The sequence below is a fragment of the Pelecanus crispus genome, chromosome 14, assembly GCF_030463565.1.
Source record: "Pelecanus crispus isolate bPelCri1 chromosome 14, bPelCri1.pri, whole genome shotgun sequence".
NCBI lineage: Eukaryota > Metazoa > Chordata > Aves > Pelecaniformes > Pelecanidae > Pelecanus > Pelecanus crispus.
This window is the reverse complement of record NC_134656.1, coordinates 104,983-125,962: the sequence shown is the minus strand read 5'-3', so window position 1 is coordinate 125,962 and position 20,980 is coordinate 104,983. Positions and strand designations below refer to the sequence as shown.

Genomic DNA, 20,980 nt, shown 5'->3' with positions numbered 1-20,980 from the left:
TAATTGAGGCTGTATGAGGAGGTGAATTTTTAAGATGTGTATACATGAAAATTTGCATAGTGCTTAACTATAGTGTATCAGTGATAGAAATGTAATGTGTTTTGGTTTGAGGTTGGCTGTGGTAATGATTTATCCTTTTATCGTTGGAGAAGTTTCATTGATTCATTTAGTTCATCCAGAAAGAACTCCGCGCATTTTGAGACAGTGGTGCATGTGTGAGGAGCTATGTGTGTAAATAAATGTGTCTTAGTCCAGATGACAGATCACCTATTTAATGTTTAACGATGTTCTGCTTCATGCCTGTTTTCAGGAGCAGCTATTCCAGCCTGTTATTATTTCAGATGCTCTAGCATTTGCCACTCCTTAGTCAAGGACATGTTTCTTTTATCTGCTTTTGTACTGTTACTCCCAGTCATTTCTTTGCTGAATATTTCATTATTTATAATTTATCACATGATTAAATCATGATCTGAATAGGGAAACTGTGAATTAAAGAGTATTGTTTATTGAATAGCTTCTCATTTTTCCAGTTGTAAGAAGAGAGTTCTGTTGTAACACTGCTATATCTTACTACTGTATTTTCCTTCTAGTACTTAGATGAAATGATACATTTAATTCTAGAATTGAATTATGTCAGCTACTTGGATAGTACTACTTTGGCTATTACTGAATAAAACTGTATTTAGTGAGTATAATTAAATTATATTCAATGAAGCTTACAAAATCAGTGATTTTAAATGGTGTTCCTTGGAAATCTAGCTGCTACCATTGCTACAGGCTCTAATGCTGAAAACGATCACACTTGATCCACTCCTTCAAGTTAAATTATATAATGATTTTCACTAGTAATTCTGTTCATGAAGGTCCATAAAACAGGTTAGGGAATGAAAAAGATGACACTGTCTTTACAGTATAGTGTGTAGTACCTTTTTATTCATTTCCATTCCTATTACATCACTTTACTTTGGCTGAGTAGTCTGCATTTCTGTGCCCCCAGTCATAATAACGTATGAACACTGCACCAGTCTCATAAACAGAGACAAAACCAAACTGATGTACAGGTTTATCACTGAGCAGGAGCCACATCAAGCATCGCAAATCCCTTAATGTCTGAAAAAAGGGTGCAAACCAAGTCCACCTGAAGCTGCCTGGTGCCACTCTTGTAGGGAACGATTTCAAATTGGACTGTGGAGCTCTCCATGGGGGCCATTCTTGCCACACTAAAAGAGAGAATACATTTTTAAGTTCAAGCAGCTGAAAAATTCTTGCTATGTATTCTTCAGAGTCCCCAAATATTAAGACAGTATGGAAAGGAAGAGTCAGAGTACGTGGCTCCTGTGTTTGCATGCTCCTAGCACAGGTGGATGGAACCTTCCATGTTCACAGCCCCCACAACACTATCCTTGAAGAACTAATCAAGCTATAATGGATGTGATGGAATAGTTGCAGTTTTCAACCTATGATAGAGAATTAAGGGTTGTATCATGAGGGCAAAACGTACTGAGTACCTGAGGAATGATCAGAAAGGTTATCTTTAGAAGAGCTCAAATCCAACTGTATGTATTACCCTCAACACTCACAACATTTATAGTACTCTAGATATGCTCATGCTGTATTTTGGTGTGGTAAATGTAATTACCTGTTGATAGTTTGTCCATAGTTAGAAATTACGCTTGGCTGTCCAACGCAAGGAGACTGATAGTAGCACCAGGAAACAGAGAGAGTGGGGGAAAAGGGCCTCTCTGCTCTGAGGTGGTACTGAAGCTGAGCAATACCAACGCTGGTAAGGCAAGTTAAGGTTCAAGGTCAGGATCTAGACCTGAATTTTGTATTCAATGTAAACGAAGCCTTAGTGATTCACATCATTATCCATCTTTTGCTATCTTTTTTTGTTTTCCTCTCACAGTTTTTTGGTGCTAACTCCCCCAGCATAAATATTTCAGAGACTTTAAAAAAGGTTTTTAAAAATAACCATGGAGGAGGTGGGAGAACACTTTCTTACTGGTATGATATCAGTGGACACATTTTTAAGGCATTTCGTTATAGTATATGTCCTGGCTCTTTAGTAATTTAATATCTGAAAGAAAAAAAGATACTGTCACTTTCTCTCTTACCCGTCAAGGATTGTTTGGTTTTCCGTTTGCAAACCACAAAAAGAAGAAAGTTTTTAAATTTTTGCCCTTTATATAAGTCAGTCACTAACTGCAGCACTCTGATTTACATGCTGTCATTAAAAGCAGGCCATCTCTCCACTCCCTGAGCATTCTGCAATTCAAAGCTCAGCAAAGGAGATGTAAAAAACTCCAACTCGTATATGGAGAGTACTGACATGATGGTACTTTGTCCAAGGTTGGTGCAAACAAAAGTCATGAGGTTGACAGAATCTTTTTTAAAAATCCACTTTTTATTGCAGATTTCCCACCAAAGTGAACGAGTTATTAGTCAGATAGCATTTACGTACTTGATTCTGAGTTGCTCTTTGAGCAGGCCGCTGCCTTCTGCCCTCAGCACGCAGTCTGTCACCGCTTCAGACAGTGGGTTGGTAAACGTGACCTGCACATCAGCAGCCTTGTGTACCACTGTTGGACCAAGGACCTACGGAGAGAAAACATTCTGCTCAGCCATGGCATTAGTCTCACTTCTTTCTCATGTTTTTTTCTCTTTTCATTCCCATTGCAAACCACTTACCCTCTCAGGTTCTCCTGGACGGGAGCGAGCCAGGAATTAATACATGTACATATTTTTGGGCATCAGAGTTCAGGCTTGAATCAGCCATCCAGTGTGGCTGAGAAAGAACAAACTACTGTAGAATCTACCATTTAGATGTAACTTTTTAACTAGGTCAGTGTGCGGTGTTATGTGTAACATAGTATATGATACTTACCAGAGCGAGAACGGAATGAGAATACAAGTGTTAACTTGGCATATATGGCTAACTACTGTAGGCAGCTTAAGTCAAATTAGCTTTAGTTAGGCTAAATGAAAGTTTTAGGATTAGAAAACATTGGAGGTGTGAGACAGAGGTAAATTGTGGCGTCTCAGGCAAAAAACCAGAATGCCAAGTAGCAAATAAACATACTCATTACCTTATTTTGACTGAGATAAAATGGAATTGGCATATCTGGTTATCTTTCTAGCTAATGTGATACTCATTGATGGAGAAGTCCAGCACCCCAATTGCATTTACCTATTATTGACTGTATGTTTATACAGAAGTTTCAGTCAGCAGAAACATAAACCCTTCTTGAAACTTAGTTACTGAATTGAAGTAATTAGTTCAGGTGCCTGCCCTATATAAGCTGACTCTCTAATCTGCATGATACAGCACAGAAGGCTTTTTACTCACTGGAATTTGGTATTCATAAATCACCAGGCCTACAAAAATCCAAACTTTTCTATTCCTGTGTGTAACCTTGCTTTTCCTGTATGCTACTGACAGAGTGGTTTGGGATAGCTAATCTAGTCCGGAGGCTCTGAAAGACTCTGTGAATTATCATACTTCCTCTATGTTTTTTACAGTACAGCAGGCAGATAGCATGTGATCCCATGTCTGATACAGCATGTGAATGTGCTGAACTGTCCGAAACAAGTTAAGCTGGTTTATGTGGGTGTGGTGGGCCGTGCAAACCCAGGACTGTCCCCGGGCAGACATAGTGCGTGGTCTTTCCTGTAGGCTAAAAATTGCTTTTTATCCATTGTACCGTATTTGTCAGAAGTCAGTCTTAAGTGGAAAAAAAACCCCAAAAGCCTCCAGTTCTAATTATTAATCATTTAGGAAGATGTTACAGAAGGTGAAAAGTGCCAGTTTTCCTGATAAGGTGAAAGAACTTCCTTGAGTATTAGTCATAACAAGTCTCACAGCCCCAGGCATTGTCACCTAGTCAGTAAAGATGTCTTTGGTAAAAATCAGGCTTCCTAAATAAACTGGAAGAGAATGATCAGACATCCCTGACAAAAGTGGAGGCCTAGATATGGACTACATCCCTGTCTCTCTGTTTCTCTCTGTCTGTCTGTCTGTCTCTATCGAGATAATCTTACCTTGTAACCCTCGTAACACTGAGAACTTTTATCAGTGCCATGTCAACAAGCACTAGCGAGAATACCATAGCACAGCTATGCCTTGGAAGGGTTTGCTTTTCCTTAGTGTAAAAAATTTCACTTGTGTCATATGGCCTATTACTAGGGCAACAAGAAAAATCACCATCAGGAATGATCTTGCTTCCCACACTCCTTCCCATGAGGAGTAGACGCAGTGAGGATTCTAGTTGCTTCTTCTCAACACGTCTCTGTAGGGACACAAAGGGGACTAGCTTTTACCTTGATGGTGAGAAGAGGATCCTGAAGTACAATATCCTTCTCCACTAGAAGCGAGGCTCCCTGTTTGGTTTCACACACAGCAGTCACTAGGATCTTCCTGTCATCCATCAGAGAGTTTTTGTACTGGGAATAGGAGATCCTGAATGAAATCTCTTTCACTGGAATGGAAATAGAAACAGAATTTCCCCCTCGTCTTTTTTCTAAGTGCCACGTATCTGTCATATATCTGTATTTTAAGGAGTAAGGATGCTGTCACCCTGGGGCTGTCCATTTGTGGGTGTTGAGAGCCAGTAGACACGAGTGATGCTCATAGGTGACTTCTGCTTACATTCACATCAAACACTAAATGATCAGGTACAGTTCGGTAGCTGGACAGTTCTGAGGATGGATATATGTGGCAACCCCTGCTGGTGATTTTTTAATTTATCTGAAGCTGGGCATTTAATGCTCCTTCCTTGCAAAGAAGGCAGAAGTGAAAAGATGGGTTGGTTTAAATGCTCTTGCTGATGCAGCTGTTCAGCCTCTGCCTTAAAGAGGGTGCACAGTCAGAGTGTCTGTGCCAGTGAAGAAGGTGATGGATCTCAGTGCCTTCAGAAAAAACGTTCACCTACTGCTGGAACAGTGGAAAGAGTTATAATGTGTTGTGTGTTAGCTTGAGAGGGTAGTCATATTCATCTGTGCTACACGTCTCATTTTTCAGCACTGTCCCTATAAAAGCAGGGCAAAGGCCACTATCTGCAGGTAGTGTAGCTCTTACTGCAGTCTGTAGTTACTGTCCTACTGCTACAAAAGACATAGGCTTACGTTTCCCCCTTTAATCTGTCTTTATACTTTGCTTATGGGGAGCTGGTAGCTGAGTTGTCTCTGATGTGTGTCTTAGTTGTTCTCTCTTAGCAAAAGAGGTCATAATGTAGAACTAATAGCGGCTGCGCTGGGTCAGACAAAAGGTCACCCAGCTCAGTATCCTTTCTTGACAGTGCCCAGAAGCAATTGCTTAAGACAGGGCAAATATATATGTTTCTCTTCCCCTAAATAGCCTTAACCTCCAACCATTTGCAGGTCATGCACTTCTTGAGCCATTCATGTGATTTGGCCACAAGCCAAAGCTATGTCTTGTCCTAAGCTGTAATAAAATTAAAATTACCTTCTTCAGATCCAAGTTTAATAGACCTATACAACTGCAGAATCTCTGCCTTTGGTTTTCTTGTGTAGAGGATGGCTGAGGCCCTCAGTTTAACCTTTATGGTCTTGAAATCTGAGATCAAGTTCCTGAGTGCCAAGGTAAGGAGGATATCCTGGCCAATTACAGGAGATGCACCAAGGATCAGCTTCCCTGAGATACTGGGTTTTTGTGCAGGCTGTGTCGTATTTTGTCTCCGTGCTACTGAAGATCGTCTTCTAGGTCTTGTAATTTTGGTTCTTTTTCCAGCGCTTCTCACACCAAGCAGCTTCAGTGCTTTTTTATACACCTGCCTTTCTTTCAAGGATCCTGCTTTGAAAGATGACATGGTCAGAGATCTCATGCATGCTGGATATAGTGCAATGGAGCCATAATTGCTCTCAGTAAATACAGTTTAGGAAAGCTGAGGAGGGCAAAGATACACAAGAGGAGGAAGTGAGGTCTAACCTAAATGCCAATTTTGACTGTCATGGTTTAACCCCAGTTGGCAACTGAGCACCACGCAGCCGCTTGCTCACCTCCCCCTGCCCCCCGTGGGATGGGGAGGAGAATCAGAGGAAAAAAAGTAAAACTCGTGTGTTGAGATAGGGCAGCAGAGGAAGAGAAAATAATAATAATAATGATAAAAGAATATACAGAACAAGTGATGCACAATGCAATTGCTCACTACCCGCTGACTGATGCCCAGCCCGTCCCTGAGCAGCGATCGCTGCCCCCCCGGCCAACTCCCCGCAGTTTCAGTACTGAGCATGACGTCATATGGTATAGAATATCTCTTTGGCCGGTTTGGGTCAGCTGTCCTGGCCGCACCCCCTCCCAGCTTCTTGTGCACCTGGCAGGGCCTGAGAAGCTGAAAAAGTCCTTGACTAGTATAAATGCTACGTAGCAACGGCTAAAACATCAGTGTGTTATCAGCATTATTCTCATCCTAAGTCCAAAACACAGCACTATGCCTGCTACTAGGAAGAAAATTAACTCTGTCCCAGCTGAAACCAGGACACTGACACAAAAGCAAATGAATATACGTAGCCATGAAGGCTGGAAAGTAAAACCTGCCTGTCAGCTTTAGCTGGCTGTTCATGGGCACCTCTTAGAAGCTGTGAGCAGTAGAAAGATAACTCCTGGGAGGGCTCAGTTCTGCATAAGCTTGGCCAATTGACGTCTCTGAAATTAAGAAGGGTGAAAAAATCCTTTTGCAGAAACTCTCCCCAGACAACTCTCCAGAATGGCTACTGCTGCATGTCATAACAGAAATATTCTCACCAGTTGATCAGAACAGCTGAGACAGTGTTTTACAGGAGTAGCTTTGCCTTTGTATTGACTACATTAATGTTTCATTAAGGGCCACAAAGGCCGTATTGAATCACTATCAGCTGACAATGAGCCCAAAGACTTTGAAAATTCACAATTACTCCAGAAGAAGTAGAGAAATTAAGTCAGTGCTTGATTCAGTGAAGGCCTAAATTCTTTTCACTTCTGACCATCAGTGGTAAGACAACTGTAATAAAGAATTTACCTTCTGGATATTTGTAATTAGCAGTGACATCCACACGGGAGTTGGTGCCCACTGCTTTGGTGCTGATAAATTTTCCAATCTTCCTAGTATCAGAGTAAATTCTCTCTTTTCTTTTGTTGCTATAGTGAATCCAAGTAACATAGTCAGCATTCACTGCTGCAAACACAAATGAGCTGTCATAATCCAGGTTCACATCCCCTTCCTTAACAGCTCTGGTGGAGGCAGGACCGCACTGATATATGCCTATATTAGAGAGAAGGAGAAGTTAAATGACTGCCTGTTGCGAAAGAACACAAATCCTCATGCTGGCAGCATGAGGGAGAGGTAGTCACTCCAAAGACATGTTTGGATAAAGTGCATTGTTTCTACGTCTGTGTATTATGGTAACAGCATGTCCAGAGATTCCACATGCATTTTCTATCAAAAGGTAGGAGCACAGACGAGGTTGTAAGGCTAATAAGGCGTAGGGAGAGCTAACGCTTCTTAGGATGTGTGCTACGTGAAATGTTCTAACCCTCCAAAGCTTGCAGGGCTGTATGCTAAGCTGCCTATTGAAAGGAGAGGAGAGGATGGGAGCCAAGTCAGAAGTACAATCAGACTTATGAGATGTGAGTCATCAATGCTGTATGTACATTGAGAAGAACCAGGAAGCTAAATTTGCTAAACTTAGTAGTGGGGAATGAGAAGCAGTTTATCTGGAGTTTGAAGGGTTTTAAATGGCCAAATAAATGAATCTTTTGATGGAGGTCATCAAACTAGATCAATGAAGTTGTGTCTGTATTAGTAAATAAAAACAGAGCCAAAGTGTGAGCCCAAGTGCTGGCCATTGGTCATCCACACTGTTTACTTGCTAGCAAGCTTCTTAGTGTGGTTTTTTTTCCCCGTTGTCAATGAGTGATCTTTCAGATAGTGGCTGTGAAGAATTTGGGGAATGGGACAGACCAGGGTTTGTTCCCAGCAGGCTGTGCTATTATTTTGGTCTGGGAGGGGGAGTTCAGTGCTGTGAGCAAAAGCCATTCTATGTCACCTGGTTTCAGAACCAGAGAACAGTTTGGGGCTTCTTTCATGTAGCTTTGTACATATATGCCATGTTGCTGCATGCCATGGGGATATCATATGAAATGTCTTCCTACTCATTCCAGTGTGTCCTGTAAAATACAGGGTAGAGTCATGGGGCGTATTTTATTTTCTGTTGTAAATTCTTTGGTTCGGCCCTGTGACTATAAGCTCTAAAATCTTTACTTAGCATCTTACTAAAAGGGGTTTTAATTTGTTTTGCTGCTAAATCTGTCCAATGGAAGCCAGCAAATGTGCCTAATGCCAGCAATGTGCCCTTGCAGCAAGGAAGGCAAACAACATCCAGGGCTGCATCAGAAGACCATTGCCAGCACGTCAAGGGACATGATCCTTTCCTTCTACTCGGCATTGGTGAGACCACATCTGAAGTGCTGTGTCCAGTTCTGGACTCCTGGTACGAGAAAAATATGGACATACGGGAGCAAGTCCTGCAAAGGGCCACAAAAATTATTAAGGGATGAGAACTGGGACTGTTCAACCTGGAGAAGGGAAGGCTCGGGGGAATCTTATCCATGTGTATAGATACCTGATGGGAGGGTGTAAAGAGAACAGAATCACTCTCCTCAGTAATATCCAGTGAAAGGACAAGTGGCAGTGGGCACAAACTGAAGCACAGAAAATTCCATTTAAACATAAGAAAAAAACTTATTCTGTGAGGGTGGTCAAACTCTGCAACTGTTTGCCCAGAGAGCTTGTGGAGTCTCCATTCTATGAAATACTCAAAACCCAACCGGACATGGTCCTGAGAAACCTGTTCTAATTGACCCTGTGCTGAGCAGGCGGTTGGAGTAAACAAGCTCTAAAGGTCCCTTCCAACTTTAGCTATTCTATGTCATTTTATGTAATGTTAGGAGCTAAGACAAGCAAGGGTGACATAAGTGAACTTAAGATGTGCTGGCTTTTGTGGAGGCAGAGGATCAAAAAAAGTAAGAATTTGCATGCTGGTAGGCAATCCAGAGGCTGACAGAAAAGCAGTCTACTGGAAATTGATGTGAGTATTGCTTTTCTTGTGCACCTGAGTTAATGCTACATCTACAGGGAGTAGACAGAAGAGAGTTGTCCTGAAATTTCAGTAGCAATCTTTAGGAGTAACAATATCTACAGCTTTTTATATTTACCACAGTGTTACCTTTGCTTCTTTCCTGGGGTGTTGCATCCAGAACCTGCCATCCATCATAAAAAGAGCCAAGATCTCTTCTAATGAACCAGCTTTCATTCCAGACATGGAAATTCCTGTAAGGGAGTAGAAAAGGGAATCCCTGATTCATACAATTAATTTTATATTGAAAGATTTTATACATTTCTGGTGCAATGCAAGAAATAACCCTTGTCGAGTGAATGAAAACTCCTCTGTGGAGAGATGAGCTGCTGACTCCTTTCTTGAGTGCCTCTTTTCCCTTCTTTGCCAGCTTTTTGTGTTCAGATCTCTGAGAAATGTTGGGATGTTACCCAAAAAAAAAAATGTTAGAAGGAAAATAATTCATTGCAGAGTAAAGTATTCAATTCTAGATATTCCAGTACAACATACTATACAGCCAAAGGTCTCCTGCGCACAGTGCTATCTGTTGGTATTTAATTTGCGGTTGCTTTCTACTTCATGTCACCCTTATCCCATTCAGTCCACATGGTTTAGGGTGCTTGGTGACTGAAACACTGATGCATGCAGTACAACACATACGTGCAGTGTGACAGTTTCTGTGCACTTGCTTGTCAAAAGCATAATTTTTAATAGCTTCTCTGAGGTGAAAGAAACAGCGTGTTCTTCCTAAGAGATCGGATGGAGTTTTTCTCCGCTGCATTAAACATATTACCTTTACTTTAGTAACCTCTCAATATTGTGCAAGGGATGTATCATGGTAATCACGAAAGACTGAGACAATCAGCAGCGTGTAGCACAGGCGCTGGGTCTAAAACTTAACGGTCTTCTGAGAGTGGTCTGCTCTAGGAATCGAGGGACAAGCTGGTACCATTTTGAGGCAAGAGGTTGATCACTCTCCAACCTTTTTTGGAAAAAATTAAACTTTCATACAGTAGAGACAAAATTAGCAGTTATATTTTCAAATTATATGTTGAGTAGCAATGGTACAAGGTGGCTCCTCTGTTAATTCTTCAGAATGGTGAAACTGACAATGTCGCACTTCTGAACACTCTGTTGATTCTTTGGTATGGGGTTTTATATCACTGGGAGCATGAGGTTGGGAATGTTTTTCAGGAGCATGATTCTAGATCTTTTAATTGGAGGAGAATATAATGGAAGAAATATTAACCAAAAAAATTGTACTTACCACACGCTGTCTTCAGTCAAGTCCAGGGTCTTTCCGGAAATGTCAATGTACTTATCAATACTCAGATTTATATTCCTGTCATGGGCAGAGTTGAAGTTTGTAATAACACGAGTAGGTATTCCCAAGGATCTCAGAACTGCAATATAGAATAGCATTGAGGTGCTGTAAACCCATTTTACAGATATTTAGAAAGTATTTTTCTGTTTTTCTAGGCAAAGCAGTCTAGTGTATATGTTTTCAGTGGGGAAACAAACTCTCGTCTCTCTCAGATGTGATGCAAGTCACAGTCATTGTGCGCAATTGCTTAGAAGACAGTTCCACTCAGATGACATTCTTAGCTGCCGTGTTCTTTTTAAGAAGAATTAGATTCACCCATTTATTTTGATCTTTCATTCTTCATGCTGTTCTCTCTCCCATTTTCCCCCTGTGTTTGTTTCTCTGTTACCTGCTTCTTCTTCCTCTTCCCCTCTGAGACATACCTCTCGATTGCATTATTTTTCCTTTGTATTTTCTCCAAAGTGACGCTTTGTCTCAGAGCAGCTCTGAATGGAAACTGCTAGGATGAAATGCTTTTCCCGACTTGCAGCTCCCTCTACAGGTCCTCAGAATTGTGATTTGGTTTTGTGTCACCAGTAGGCAAGACACAACACTAGAAAACCGGCATTGTGAGGAGACAGACTTAAAAGAGCACTGGTTTTCTTTGGATACTAGCTTTGAAACAGGAAACCTTGCTCTTTCCACCAGCCCAGCCTAGCAAACCACTTTGCATTTTGTTTGATGACTCACAAAACTGGGGTGCAGTATTACAACCTATGGCTGTTTAAAATAGAAGAAAATAACCCCTCATGCATGGAGAGCATAGGCTCTTCACTCTCTCTGTCAAAGCTGAAACAGCTCCAAGAGTAACGTCACGAAGTTAAAACTACAGAAATTCTAGTAAGCTTCCTTTCTGATAGCATTCTTCATCCCTTCATGTATACCTGTGCACATTACTCCTGCAAAGACCCAGCACTGGCCATACCGGACAGGTTTGTACCTCCCCCTGTACCACTTTCGAAGGATGGTCACACTTCCGCTCCACTGCAGGGGGTTGGTTCCTGAGTAGTACTTTCCATTCCACTTCCCTTCCACTACTCCTTTTTCATCATTGCTGTTAACCTGAAAGAGTCCTTCTCATGAGAGAATTAAAATATTTACAGAAAAAAAGGGACAGAGGGAAATAGGCAGAAATGACCTTGTTTGTACCACTGTTCTCACTGGCTGCATGGTGGGACACAGTATTTGAATCTTAGAATTTTGTCTGCTCAAGTGCAACAATTGGATCGAACCCAGATCAGATTGTAGAGTCTGATGATTCAAAACTGCCTTGCTTTTCAGTACAAATGTTCCCAAATGTACTGACTGCCAGCCTATTTAAATTTTCACTGTTTCATTGATTAATTTCACCTCCTTATATGTCATTATACTGTTACACTGTGTATTCAGTATTGGTTCACATTCTCAAGTGGTTTATACGGAAGCCTCAAGAAGTACGTATTTTCTCTGAATGTGCGTTTGTTGCAAATGTGCATATAGTACATATAGCGTGATCAAACTTCTTAGATGTGCTTGTATGTACAGAAAACAGTAAGGGTTTTTTTCTTAAGTATTTGTACTTAGTAATTTTGTACATCTAAGTAGAGTTATTTACTTCATGTTGAAGTTGAAGTTGCCTAAAGTGAGTGCTGTCTAAAAGGGTGAAAAGGATCACAGCTATAAAGGAGGAATGTCAGATAAGGAATGTGATAAGGCATGTATTATTTATAAAATGGAAAACTTTCCAGTTGCATAGTTGTGCATTTATATGTTTGTGAGGATTGGGGGGGTGTTGAGAAGATGTAACTATTTGTTGAAGGAAATGCATACAGGCCTCACTGAACGAATCCCCCTTAAGTGAAAAATACTAAATACTACACACATTAAATGCGGCCATACCAACACTGGTTTTCAACAATATTTCATGCTTCTCTTGGTGTTTGAAAAAATGAGCAAATTATTTCAGAATGGACACAGGCTTTCCAAATTAGTGAAAAGATCTAATGGACTGAAAATCTGTTAAGAAAATACATCTGAGATTCAACGTTCCCCAAAAGTTCTTGGAAAATTTCCTTGTTATGAGCAAACTTTTGGGAAGAAGGTCAATTAAACTTTTGATGTAATTTTCCTTGAGAATAAATCTCCATTTTACCTCTTCTGTAGCTATTTTTTTGCAGAAAAGTTAGCTACTCCTATAAAACATTGAGGCATTCACAATAAAGTATTGGGGGTTTTGTTAGTACGTGCATTGTACAGCTGTAACTAATTGATCACTTTACCATAGCACTGATAACCCTGCTCACATAGATAGGATTGTTTCGGTTGGATACATCAACAGCTGGATCTTGGCGGTGGTTCAGGCTTCGATCCAGTATAGCCAGAGAGATATCAAGGATATCCTCTTCAAACTGAAATCCAAACAAGCAATATATTAAAGGCTAATTTCATGGATAAACTCCCCACCTATTTTCCTTCTGCTAGCACAATAGGATGATGTTGGTAATGTAGGCATTTTCTGTACGGTTAAAGAAAATAGGGCCAAGAAGAAAGCATAAGCACTAGGCTGCTGACTCTCCACGGTATTTTAGAGACAGCATGTTTCTGAGCATGGTTTGGGGCCCTAGCTGCTAGCATTCATGAAGACATTATGTGGCCTGGTGGAATGGACAAGACCACTCCAGGTCTGGCTCAGCAGGCTTTGCACGCTCCCACATCCTGTCATGCCCCTACAGGTACCCTTCTGTTATGAAAGCTTCACTCTGATGGGCTGCCTTCACCTTCTATCAGATGATCTGAACTGAAAGAAACCCACAAAGATCATTATTGTGAATTAGGGTCACAGAGACTGTGTTGGGCCCCGAGAATGCCACGCTGCTATGCTGTATGGATGTGGTCAGGCAAGGATGCCACTTGACCTCTGAGACAGAAAGCAGATCTGGCCTTGTTTCATTCGTTAGTGTAAAAGTAGCCACAGTGATCAGGAGGATTCATAGAAATGCTGTCTGTGCAACTGCTGGTGCAGTTCTAAGGCTTGAAGTGGTCAGGAATGGTTTTGACTGGCCTAGCAAGTTGCAGGATAGCTATGTGACTACAGACGGGCTGTAGTTATGACTGTATTTGTAGCAGTTACGCTTAGAAGGCCAAACTGATTTTCAAAAATTCCAACTTGAGTTGTTTCAGTGAGTAGATTTGAGATATCCTGTTAATGTCTTCTGCCCCATTACTGAACCAACTGTGTAAATATTTAGATGTACTAGCCTCGCAACACCTAGAGGTTAATACCGGAATGGCTTCCTTTGGCCTTTACGAGGGTCAAGAAACAAGTAGAATTTCGCCAGTTTGTGTCATAGGCAAAAGGAAACTAAAATTGTGCTTTGTTTCTTTTATTTCTGTATTAGCACATGCCAGATGGGAAATGATCCTGATGCTGCTGTAATGTATTAATGTGAGACATATATCTGCAAGAAAATCCTAAGTGAGAGAGGAATACTGAACTCTTATACTATGAGGTAATGATTCTCTCTCCTCAAGAGCCTATTTACCCAGTGTTCTTATTTTCACAGTTGTGGAATAGGTGATGCTGTTTACCTGTCCATAGTTCCAAGCTTCTTGTTGAATATGTTTTTCCAGTCCTTGAAATATGATTCCGCTATCATTCAGGACATACTCCCATCGCTCCTGTTCATTAGCCATATAGACATCATCATCTAGAAGCAGAACGAGACATGCTGGCTGAAAGTTGTTTTGCTGTAACTGAAAATCTCACTTCAAGGGGAGTTCTAGGGAACAGGTCAGGCTGCCTGTGCTTTCAGGCTTAGGACTCCCTGCTATACCTCTGTAATCATTTAGAGAGTGAATAAAATAAGCATGAAGTTCCTTTGAGGGGACCTGACTATGCTCCTGTCCCTTCACTAATCTCAGTATGTGTCTTACTGGTAGATACTGCTTGGTTTACAACTGAACACAAGTATCAGAGGGAAACAAATTATAGAATAAATATTTGGAGTATTTCCTGCCTTTGATTTTTTTATTCTACAAGCAAGAGGCTGGATCTTTGATGCATTGCAGCACTGAAGAAGGGGCAAAAACTTGATCCTTGATGTTGAGCCAAAAAAAGTCTTTCTGTAGCTGTGACTGTCAGGTATATGCTTTACTGTGACACCCAGATTTCCTGACTGAGACAATGAGTTATTTGAAGGACACGATACATCAAAACATACTTGGACACCAGGGATTGAAGAGTAGCACAAACTGGCCCAGGAGTGTCGAAGAGACCTTGTTCCCAGAAACAGTCTGGAGTTTGAGTTTGTATCGTCCAATGACAGCATTGGCTGGGCTGAATATTGTGAAGTTCATGCAGCCAGGCTCACTGGGCTCTTGGGTTGCACTCCAGCCACTGGCACCCTCCTCGGAAAGGTTAAATATGGCCTCGGTCTGCTGTGATTCTGCTGGAGATGGTCCTGCCAGAGGGAACAGAGACAGCAATTCTGAATGACAGCTGCGGGTGACAAACTTGGGGTCAGTGACGATCTCAATTCCGTGTTTTTTTTAATGGCTACATTGAAGGATTGTGGCTTATCAGATCAAATACTTATTCAATGTAAACTAGCCGCGCTCCAATCCATAGAATCGTACTATGCAGCCCTCTGTGTAATGTGCACGAGCCAGTAAAGGTGAGTATGCCCATAATCATTCTAGATAAGTGAGGGGGCAAGCCTATTGTCCTGAAAATCTGGCAGTTCAAAAATATGTAGGCAGGATGGGCCACACATTTTAATACACATTTCATTAAGAGTTAGAAGCTGCCTGGAGAATTTTTTTGAGAAGCCTTTTGGGATGATACAGGTAGGAGTCTTACGAATGGGAGGGTCATGTAGACTGTTCTAGTAATAGGGAACACATTAAGTTAATCAAGGAGAGTTAAAACAGGTGAAGTAGAGAATCAGGAGAGGAGACAAATGGGGGATGATGACCTGAGAGAGGTGGAGTTGCAAAATGTTCAGGGACCACAGAATGAAGACAACTTGCAGTATTGCAGGTAGGTCCTTAGGAGCAGACATAAAGGCTTGTTTTCAGAATGAGGATGGCTCCTACCTTGCTATTAATTATTACCTTAACTGTATATTGCCTTAAGGCACAAATGGAACTTTAAAATGGGAACTCCTAAGCCTAAAAGGACAATGAATCCTGAATGAGACAGGACAAAGCTTAATGATTCAGGAATGGACCACGCAGAGCTGTAAGGCACTAGTGTTTTGGAGCTGGAGTGGCTTGGATGAGAGGTGAGTGCCACGGGGAAATTACCTGTGCTTGCAATAAAGGTGAAGTTGTCCCCACATTGCACCGTTGTTTGGAGGCTGAGAGTGATGTTGAAGGCCTGTCCTCTCCTCAAGATTGCTTCTGTGCTGCTGTAATCAGAGGTGTGGTGTGCAGCTTTATTTAGTTTGGATTGCCAATTGACATTTACTATTTTCAGGGCTAGAAAAACACAAGACATTAATTAAAAACATTGTTCCTTCAAACTTGTACATCTTTTCAGTTTGTCTAATGTAGTGATTTTATTATATTTATATTTAGCTGGAGTTGTATGTTCTAGGAAAACAGAAAAATCCACTGTTACTAAAAATTGCAAAATAAACAACAACTTAGTGGAACACCTAAAATATCTTTTCTGCAGGCATCTTCTAGAGACAGAAGAAACACCCATTCAGAGAATTCATCTTTGATTTAAAAGAAATAAATTAAACCCCTATTGTATGTAGATAAGACACTGTTAAAGTTTGAAGAGACTGTTCCATTCCACCATGTTCCTGCTCTGTTTCTGTGGGGATCTCTAGTTCCCAGAATGCTTTACAGATGTACAGAAAGAAGTATTAGACTTGCTCTCATGAGCAAGTGCATGCCCGATCCTGGAAACGCTGTATGACAGATGATGAATAGAAGGCTAGTATCTTCATTGTCGAACTTGCACATTATCTTTTCACGTATCTTGCATCTCAGTTAATTTACAGTCTCGTTGCTTGAAGCTGGGTGTTATTTTACACTCTGTTGGAAAAAGATAACCAGCAGAGGACAGGTGGTAGGAGTGGCGTATCTTGAGGCAGGGCTATGGTGTCGTGGTTTAGCCCCAGCCAGCAACTCTGGCTGTTGCTCTTTTGTATTATGATAGGTTGCCCACTGTTGAAAATGGGACACTGAAGCACAGATTATAAAAGCTTTCAACCTTTCTTGTTCCTCAATCAATTAAAAAACCACGGCCAACAAAAAAACAATGAACAAACAAAAACAAAGCAGAAAAAAGATAGATCCCTATATGAACGCATGTTTGGGAAGTGCCCTTCCCCAGTATGATATTCCAGAGGAATTTCACTTGAAGAAAACTTCCTGCCACGACTAGAGCAGGTTAACCCTTTGCAGGCTAATGGTGCTGTAAGCAACACTTCTGTCATTTCACCGAACTAAGGTACAGGACTTGGTTTAGCACCACCTTGAATTGCTTGGAATGAGGCTCATCTCTGAGGCGATCCATAGGGTTCTACTACAGAAATAGAGAGGGTGGGATCTGAGTTTTCTGCTGTGTTTGCAGCACAGAATTATATTCTGTGAGGTCTTGGTGTTGTCATAATTATACTCATTTTTCAGCTTTTTGGAAGAAACGTGAATGTGCACATGCAGTTCTGAGGCTGAAATAAGGGCCTGCAGCAAGTTGCTTTCCTGTAGTCTGTGAGCATAAACATGTTTTGAGTATTTTCAGTTGTGAAGGGTCTTGTTTCAGGTATGTCACCTGGAGAAAAAGAATTCCATTGATAGGAGTGCGATGTTTGAGTCACGTGATATAAAATGTCTAGAAAGTTTCTCACTTGCGTCATCACTTTATTTTTCTGACTTAAACATGTTTAATTGAAAAGGACCTACAGAAAACAGCATTCCTAACTTAACAGTGAATTAGAACGTGATTCTGAAGGGCACTTGGGCTCAGAGTTTGAAAAGAAGTTAGTCTTGCAAGACTTTACCCATGTATATCCTACCACCGTGTATCCTGAGCTGTGGAAATTAAATGTCCGGGCTCTTCGGGGCAGGGAGTGTGCGCATCATTAGTTGTGCAGTGATTCAGATAACTAAGAGCATTTTGCATGTCTGCAAATAAAAATGTAGCACATATAGGATTTAATAGCAACTGAGCCATGGGTTTGATACTAGTGGACTCTGCTGTTTAAGGAGCTAAACAGTGCTGCTCAGACTTTCAGCGTGGAATGTCACAGGCAAAGACAAAATGTGCAACAGAGTAAGAGGGGACACCGGGAGAAGTAGGAAAGGTAAAAGAAGGCAGTGGCTAGTACTGGTTAGCTCTAAGAATTTACTGCATTAATAGTTTGGTTTGCTTTGCAAAGTCCATGGTTACACAGGCGTTTCTAGTGAATATGTGCAGGAGATCAGCAAAAAAATGGTTTATATATGGGGCAAGAGCACAGTAAAGCCTGATACCAGTCTTTTGTCCATGTGTACTTCAAATTTCTTCTTGTTTTGATCTTCACAGTTTCAATTTAAATCTTATAATTTCTTTTTCTGCTTTCAGTAACTCTCTGTTGGAAAAATGTATTTTCAATAATCCTGTCAATGTACAATTGGACAAACTTCTCAAAATTCATTTGGGTAAGTGTTTATCCTCTAACGGATAGACATTGGGACCATGCTCATAAGCAAAAGTCTGCAGAATCAGTGACCACTCCTGAAAATGCTGATCATTATGCACACAGGGTTCTTATTGCCCCTGACAGAAAGCTGAAGCTATAACAGAAAAAAATACTTAGGCTAAATTGTAGAGGGAGAGAGAGTGTGTGCGCGTATCATATGACGCGTCTTTCTAACTAGAGATCTCTCCAGTCAGCGTGAGAGTGAGAGCAAGTGCAATATAATACATAGATACTGGAATTGCACTTCAACAAAGCAGCACACAGGCTAAAATAGCCACTCTGTAGGGAGGTGAACATGGGAATCTCCAGAGGCCATCAAGTGACCTGTCTGAGGCCAGACATCAGAGAGGGATTAGAGCCTGGGACTTCTATGTGGCAGTTTGATGCCCAAATCGCTAGCCAACAGTGTTGATTAGGTGGCTGCAGAAGCACTGTATAGAGTAGTTAATGGATATGATAGAAAAATATTTTCTTACTCTATTTTTTTTGTGTTACAGGAAAAAAGAGTATGCTCAAGACCCCTGATATTAAACAAAACAAAAGGCAAATCAGTTCTAGTAGAATAACCCATAAATGCATTTAACCTAAAAAGGGCTAAATTGCCAAGAGAACAACTAGGTGTAATTTATCCTGTTTCCTTAGCAAACGTCACTCATCTGTATCGGAAGAGTGATGTCTGGAGCAATCGGGCTGTTTTTAACTTACCCGCCATAAGGTTTCTTTCTTCTTTTCCGCACTTGTGCGTAGTTCAGGTTACGGATACAAAAGCGTGCAAGAACATTCTGAATCCTCTTCCACCAGCATGAGTAGCGAAAGGCTTAGGACTCTTGACTTCACTACATAAGCTAGAGTTTATACAAGCTGGGTGTGACCTCTGATTGCTAGTTTATGTAGTAATGTCCTACATGAGCATGTACTTAGGACTGCTTTAATTGCACAGTCTTGAATCTAATTATGCTTCTTTAAAACTGGTGAATGGCTGAGGAAAGATGATAAACAGTATCCTGGTGTCTTAACTACTAAGAGAGGAAAACACCCCAAATTGGATCTAATGAAGGAAATACAGTCTTAAGTAAACAGAAGAAACTTAATTTTGTGTGGTTTGGTTTGTGTCAATTTAGGTTTTTGGAGACTGTATGTACAGAGGGCAAGTATAGACAAATATATATATTGTACCACATGGATGTATGGGACATGGAGTGATCTAAGTAGATTTGTAATATATTAGTGTAATATATTAATAGCATTGTGACTTTGCATAGCATAAACTTTTTTTTTTTCTTTTTTTTTTAAGGCAGGTATGCCTGAAGATCTTTCACATAACTGCATATAATTCATTCTTTCTTGGAAGCATACAGAGTCGTGACATTCTCATTATGTGTTCCTGACATGATTAACTGTAATATTTTTATAATAATAATAAATAATAAAATAAAAATAAAATAAATAATAAAGTAAAAATAAATAATAAATAATAATTTTTAAAAAATCTTATATAAGAAGGAATACATCCCCATAACTGAGAGGTCATTGTTATGCAGTCACCTATGCATCAGGGATCTCTCTTAAGTACAGAGGAGGGTTTAATGGCTGCTTCTGCTTTTAATAATTTTTCTTTATAGTTTGGCGTTCATGATATGTGTACATAGTTTCTCTGTAGCTATTTGGCAAGGCGTCTTCACTTGGGCCCTGGAGGAGGCTACAGAGCTGTTCTTCTGGTGTGAGCCCCGCACACTATAATTACAGACATGCTCTTCTCCACTCTTGAAGCTCCCTCATGCTCTCTCCTCCCTCATCCTGTGTCACAACTTAGCTAGGAACGCGCCCTGCCAATTTGTCCTGAGAGCAGACTGCACGCTGTTGTGAGCTTTCGATGGACTGTGACTGAGGAGAGTAAGGGGAGACGGGGCGATCCCTTATTTTCCTCACCTCTGCACTTCTACATCCTGTCTTTTTTTTGTGTGTTGCTGTTTTCTGTTTTGTTCCCACATTCATATCAAGATTGCCAGCAACCAAAAAGGCAAATTAATTACCTGCAGCTTAAATTTATTTTTAGAAAAGGAATCTAAAGTTTTGTCATCGTTTCTTGTGTATTTTTTTCAGTAAGAGTTTCTGATCATGTCTGGATGTGTCAGACTCTGAAATATTATCACCTGTCAGACAAAAGATATCCCTATTGAACTCCTCACAGCTTGTGGTTCAGAATTTTGGCCTTATCAATTCCGCCTTAGATATTTTATAAGTCAGACAGGAACTCTCAATCTTCAGGTTTGGCAGAGCTGTTTGTACACCATTATTGCCTCACCGTACTTCTGAGGTGCGGCCAGGCGGTTCCTGTGCCCTGTCAGCCATTAGCTTTCGCAGCAGTCCCTGGAGAGGCTCCGTTGCCTGCAGTCATAGAGAATCCTTGAGGCTGTCTGAAAGTCCGTTTCAGGCGAGACCTGGTACCTGGCAGCGTTAGGATCGGCAGCCCGCAAGAGAGGCATCTGTACGCAAACACTGTGACAGGTGTGGAGTAGGGGCTGCCTGTGAGTTACACTGGGAAGGTGCAAGGACAAATGTGTCCTTGCCTCCAGTGACCTTGCGCGGGTGGCAGAAAGTGTTGGTTACCTTGTGTTGCTGGACTTCCATTTTAATACAAGACTCGCCCCGTGTTCATGGTGCTTGGAACTGTGTCACGTTACATAGGAATTAAGTTACTGATTTGAATATGTACATGTGTTGTCCGCTCTGTGACAGGCCTATGCCCACAGGCTACAGACATATTGTTGTCATGAACCCCAAACATTACTTTTTCCAGCCTTCTTAGGCTTTTTTCCTCCCTATTCGCAGTTAT

At 41.0% G+C, this 20,980-nt stretch overlaps 1 protein-coding gene across 1 annotated transcript; it reads right to left on the bottom strand.

Moving 5' to 3' along the window:
• Positions 1 to 1,066: 1,066 nt before the first annotated feature.
• LOC104030477 (protein-glutamine gamma-glutamyltransferase 6) lies at positions 1,067 to 15,947 on the bottom strand. Its single transcript, XM_009482192.2, has 12 exons — positions 15,755 to 15,947; positions 14,671 to 14,910; positions 14,039 to 14,157; positions 12,730 to 12,858; positions 11,356 to 11,533; positions 10,376 to 10,511; positions 9,220 to 9,323; positions 7,014 to 7,256; positions 5,462 to 5,806; positions 4,318 to 4,475; positions 2,462 to 2,595; positions 1,067 to 1,220 (listed from the first exon to the last, which is right to left on the bottom strand). Exons 1-12 carry the CDS (start codon positions 15,945 to 15,947, stop codon positions 1,067 to 1,069), a joined length of 2,133 nt encoding a protein of 710 aa, XP_009480467.2.
• Positions 15,948 to 20,980: the final 5,033 nt, after the last annotated feature.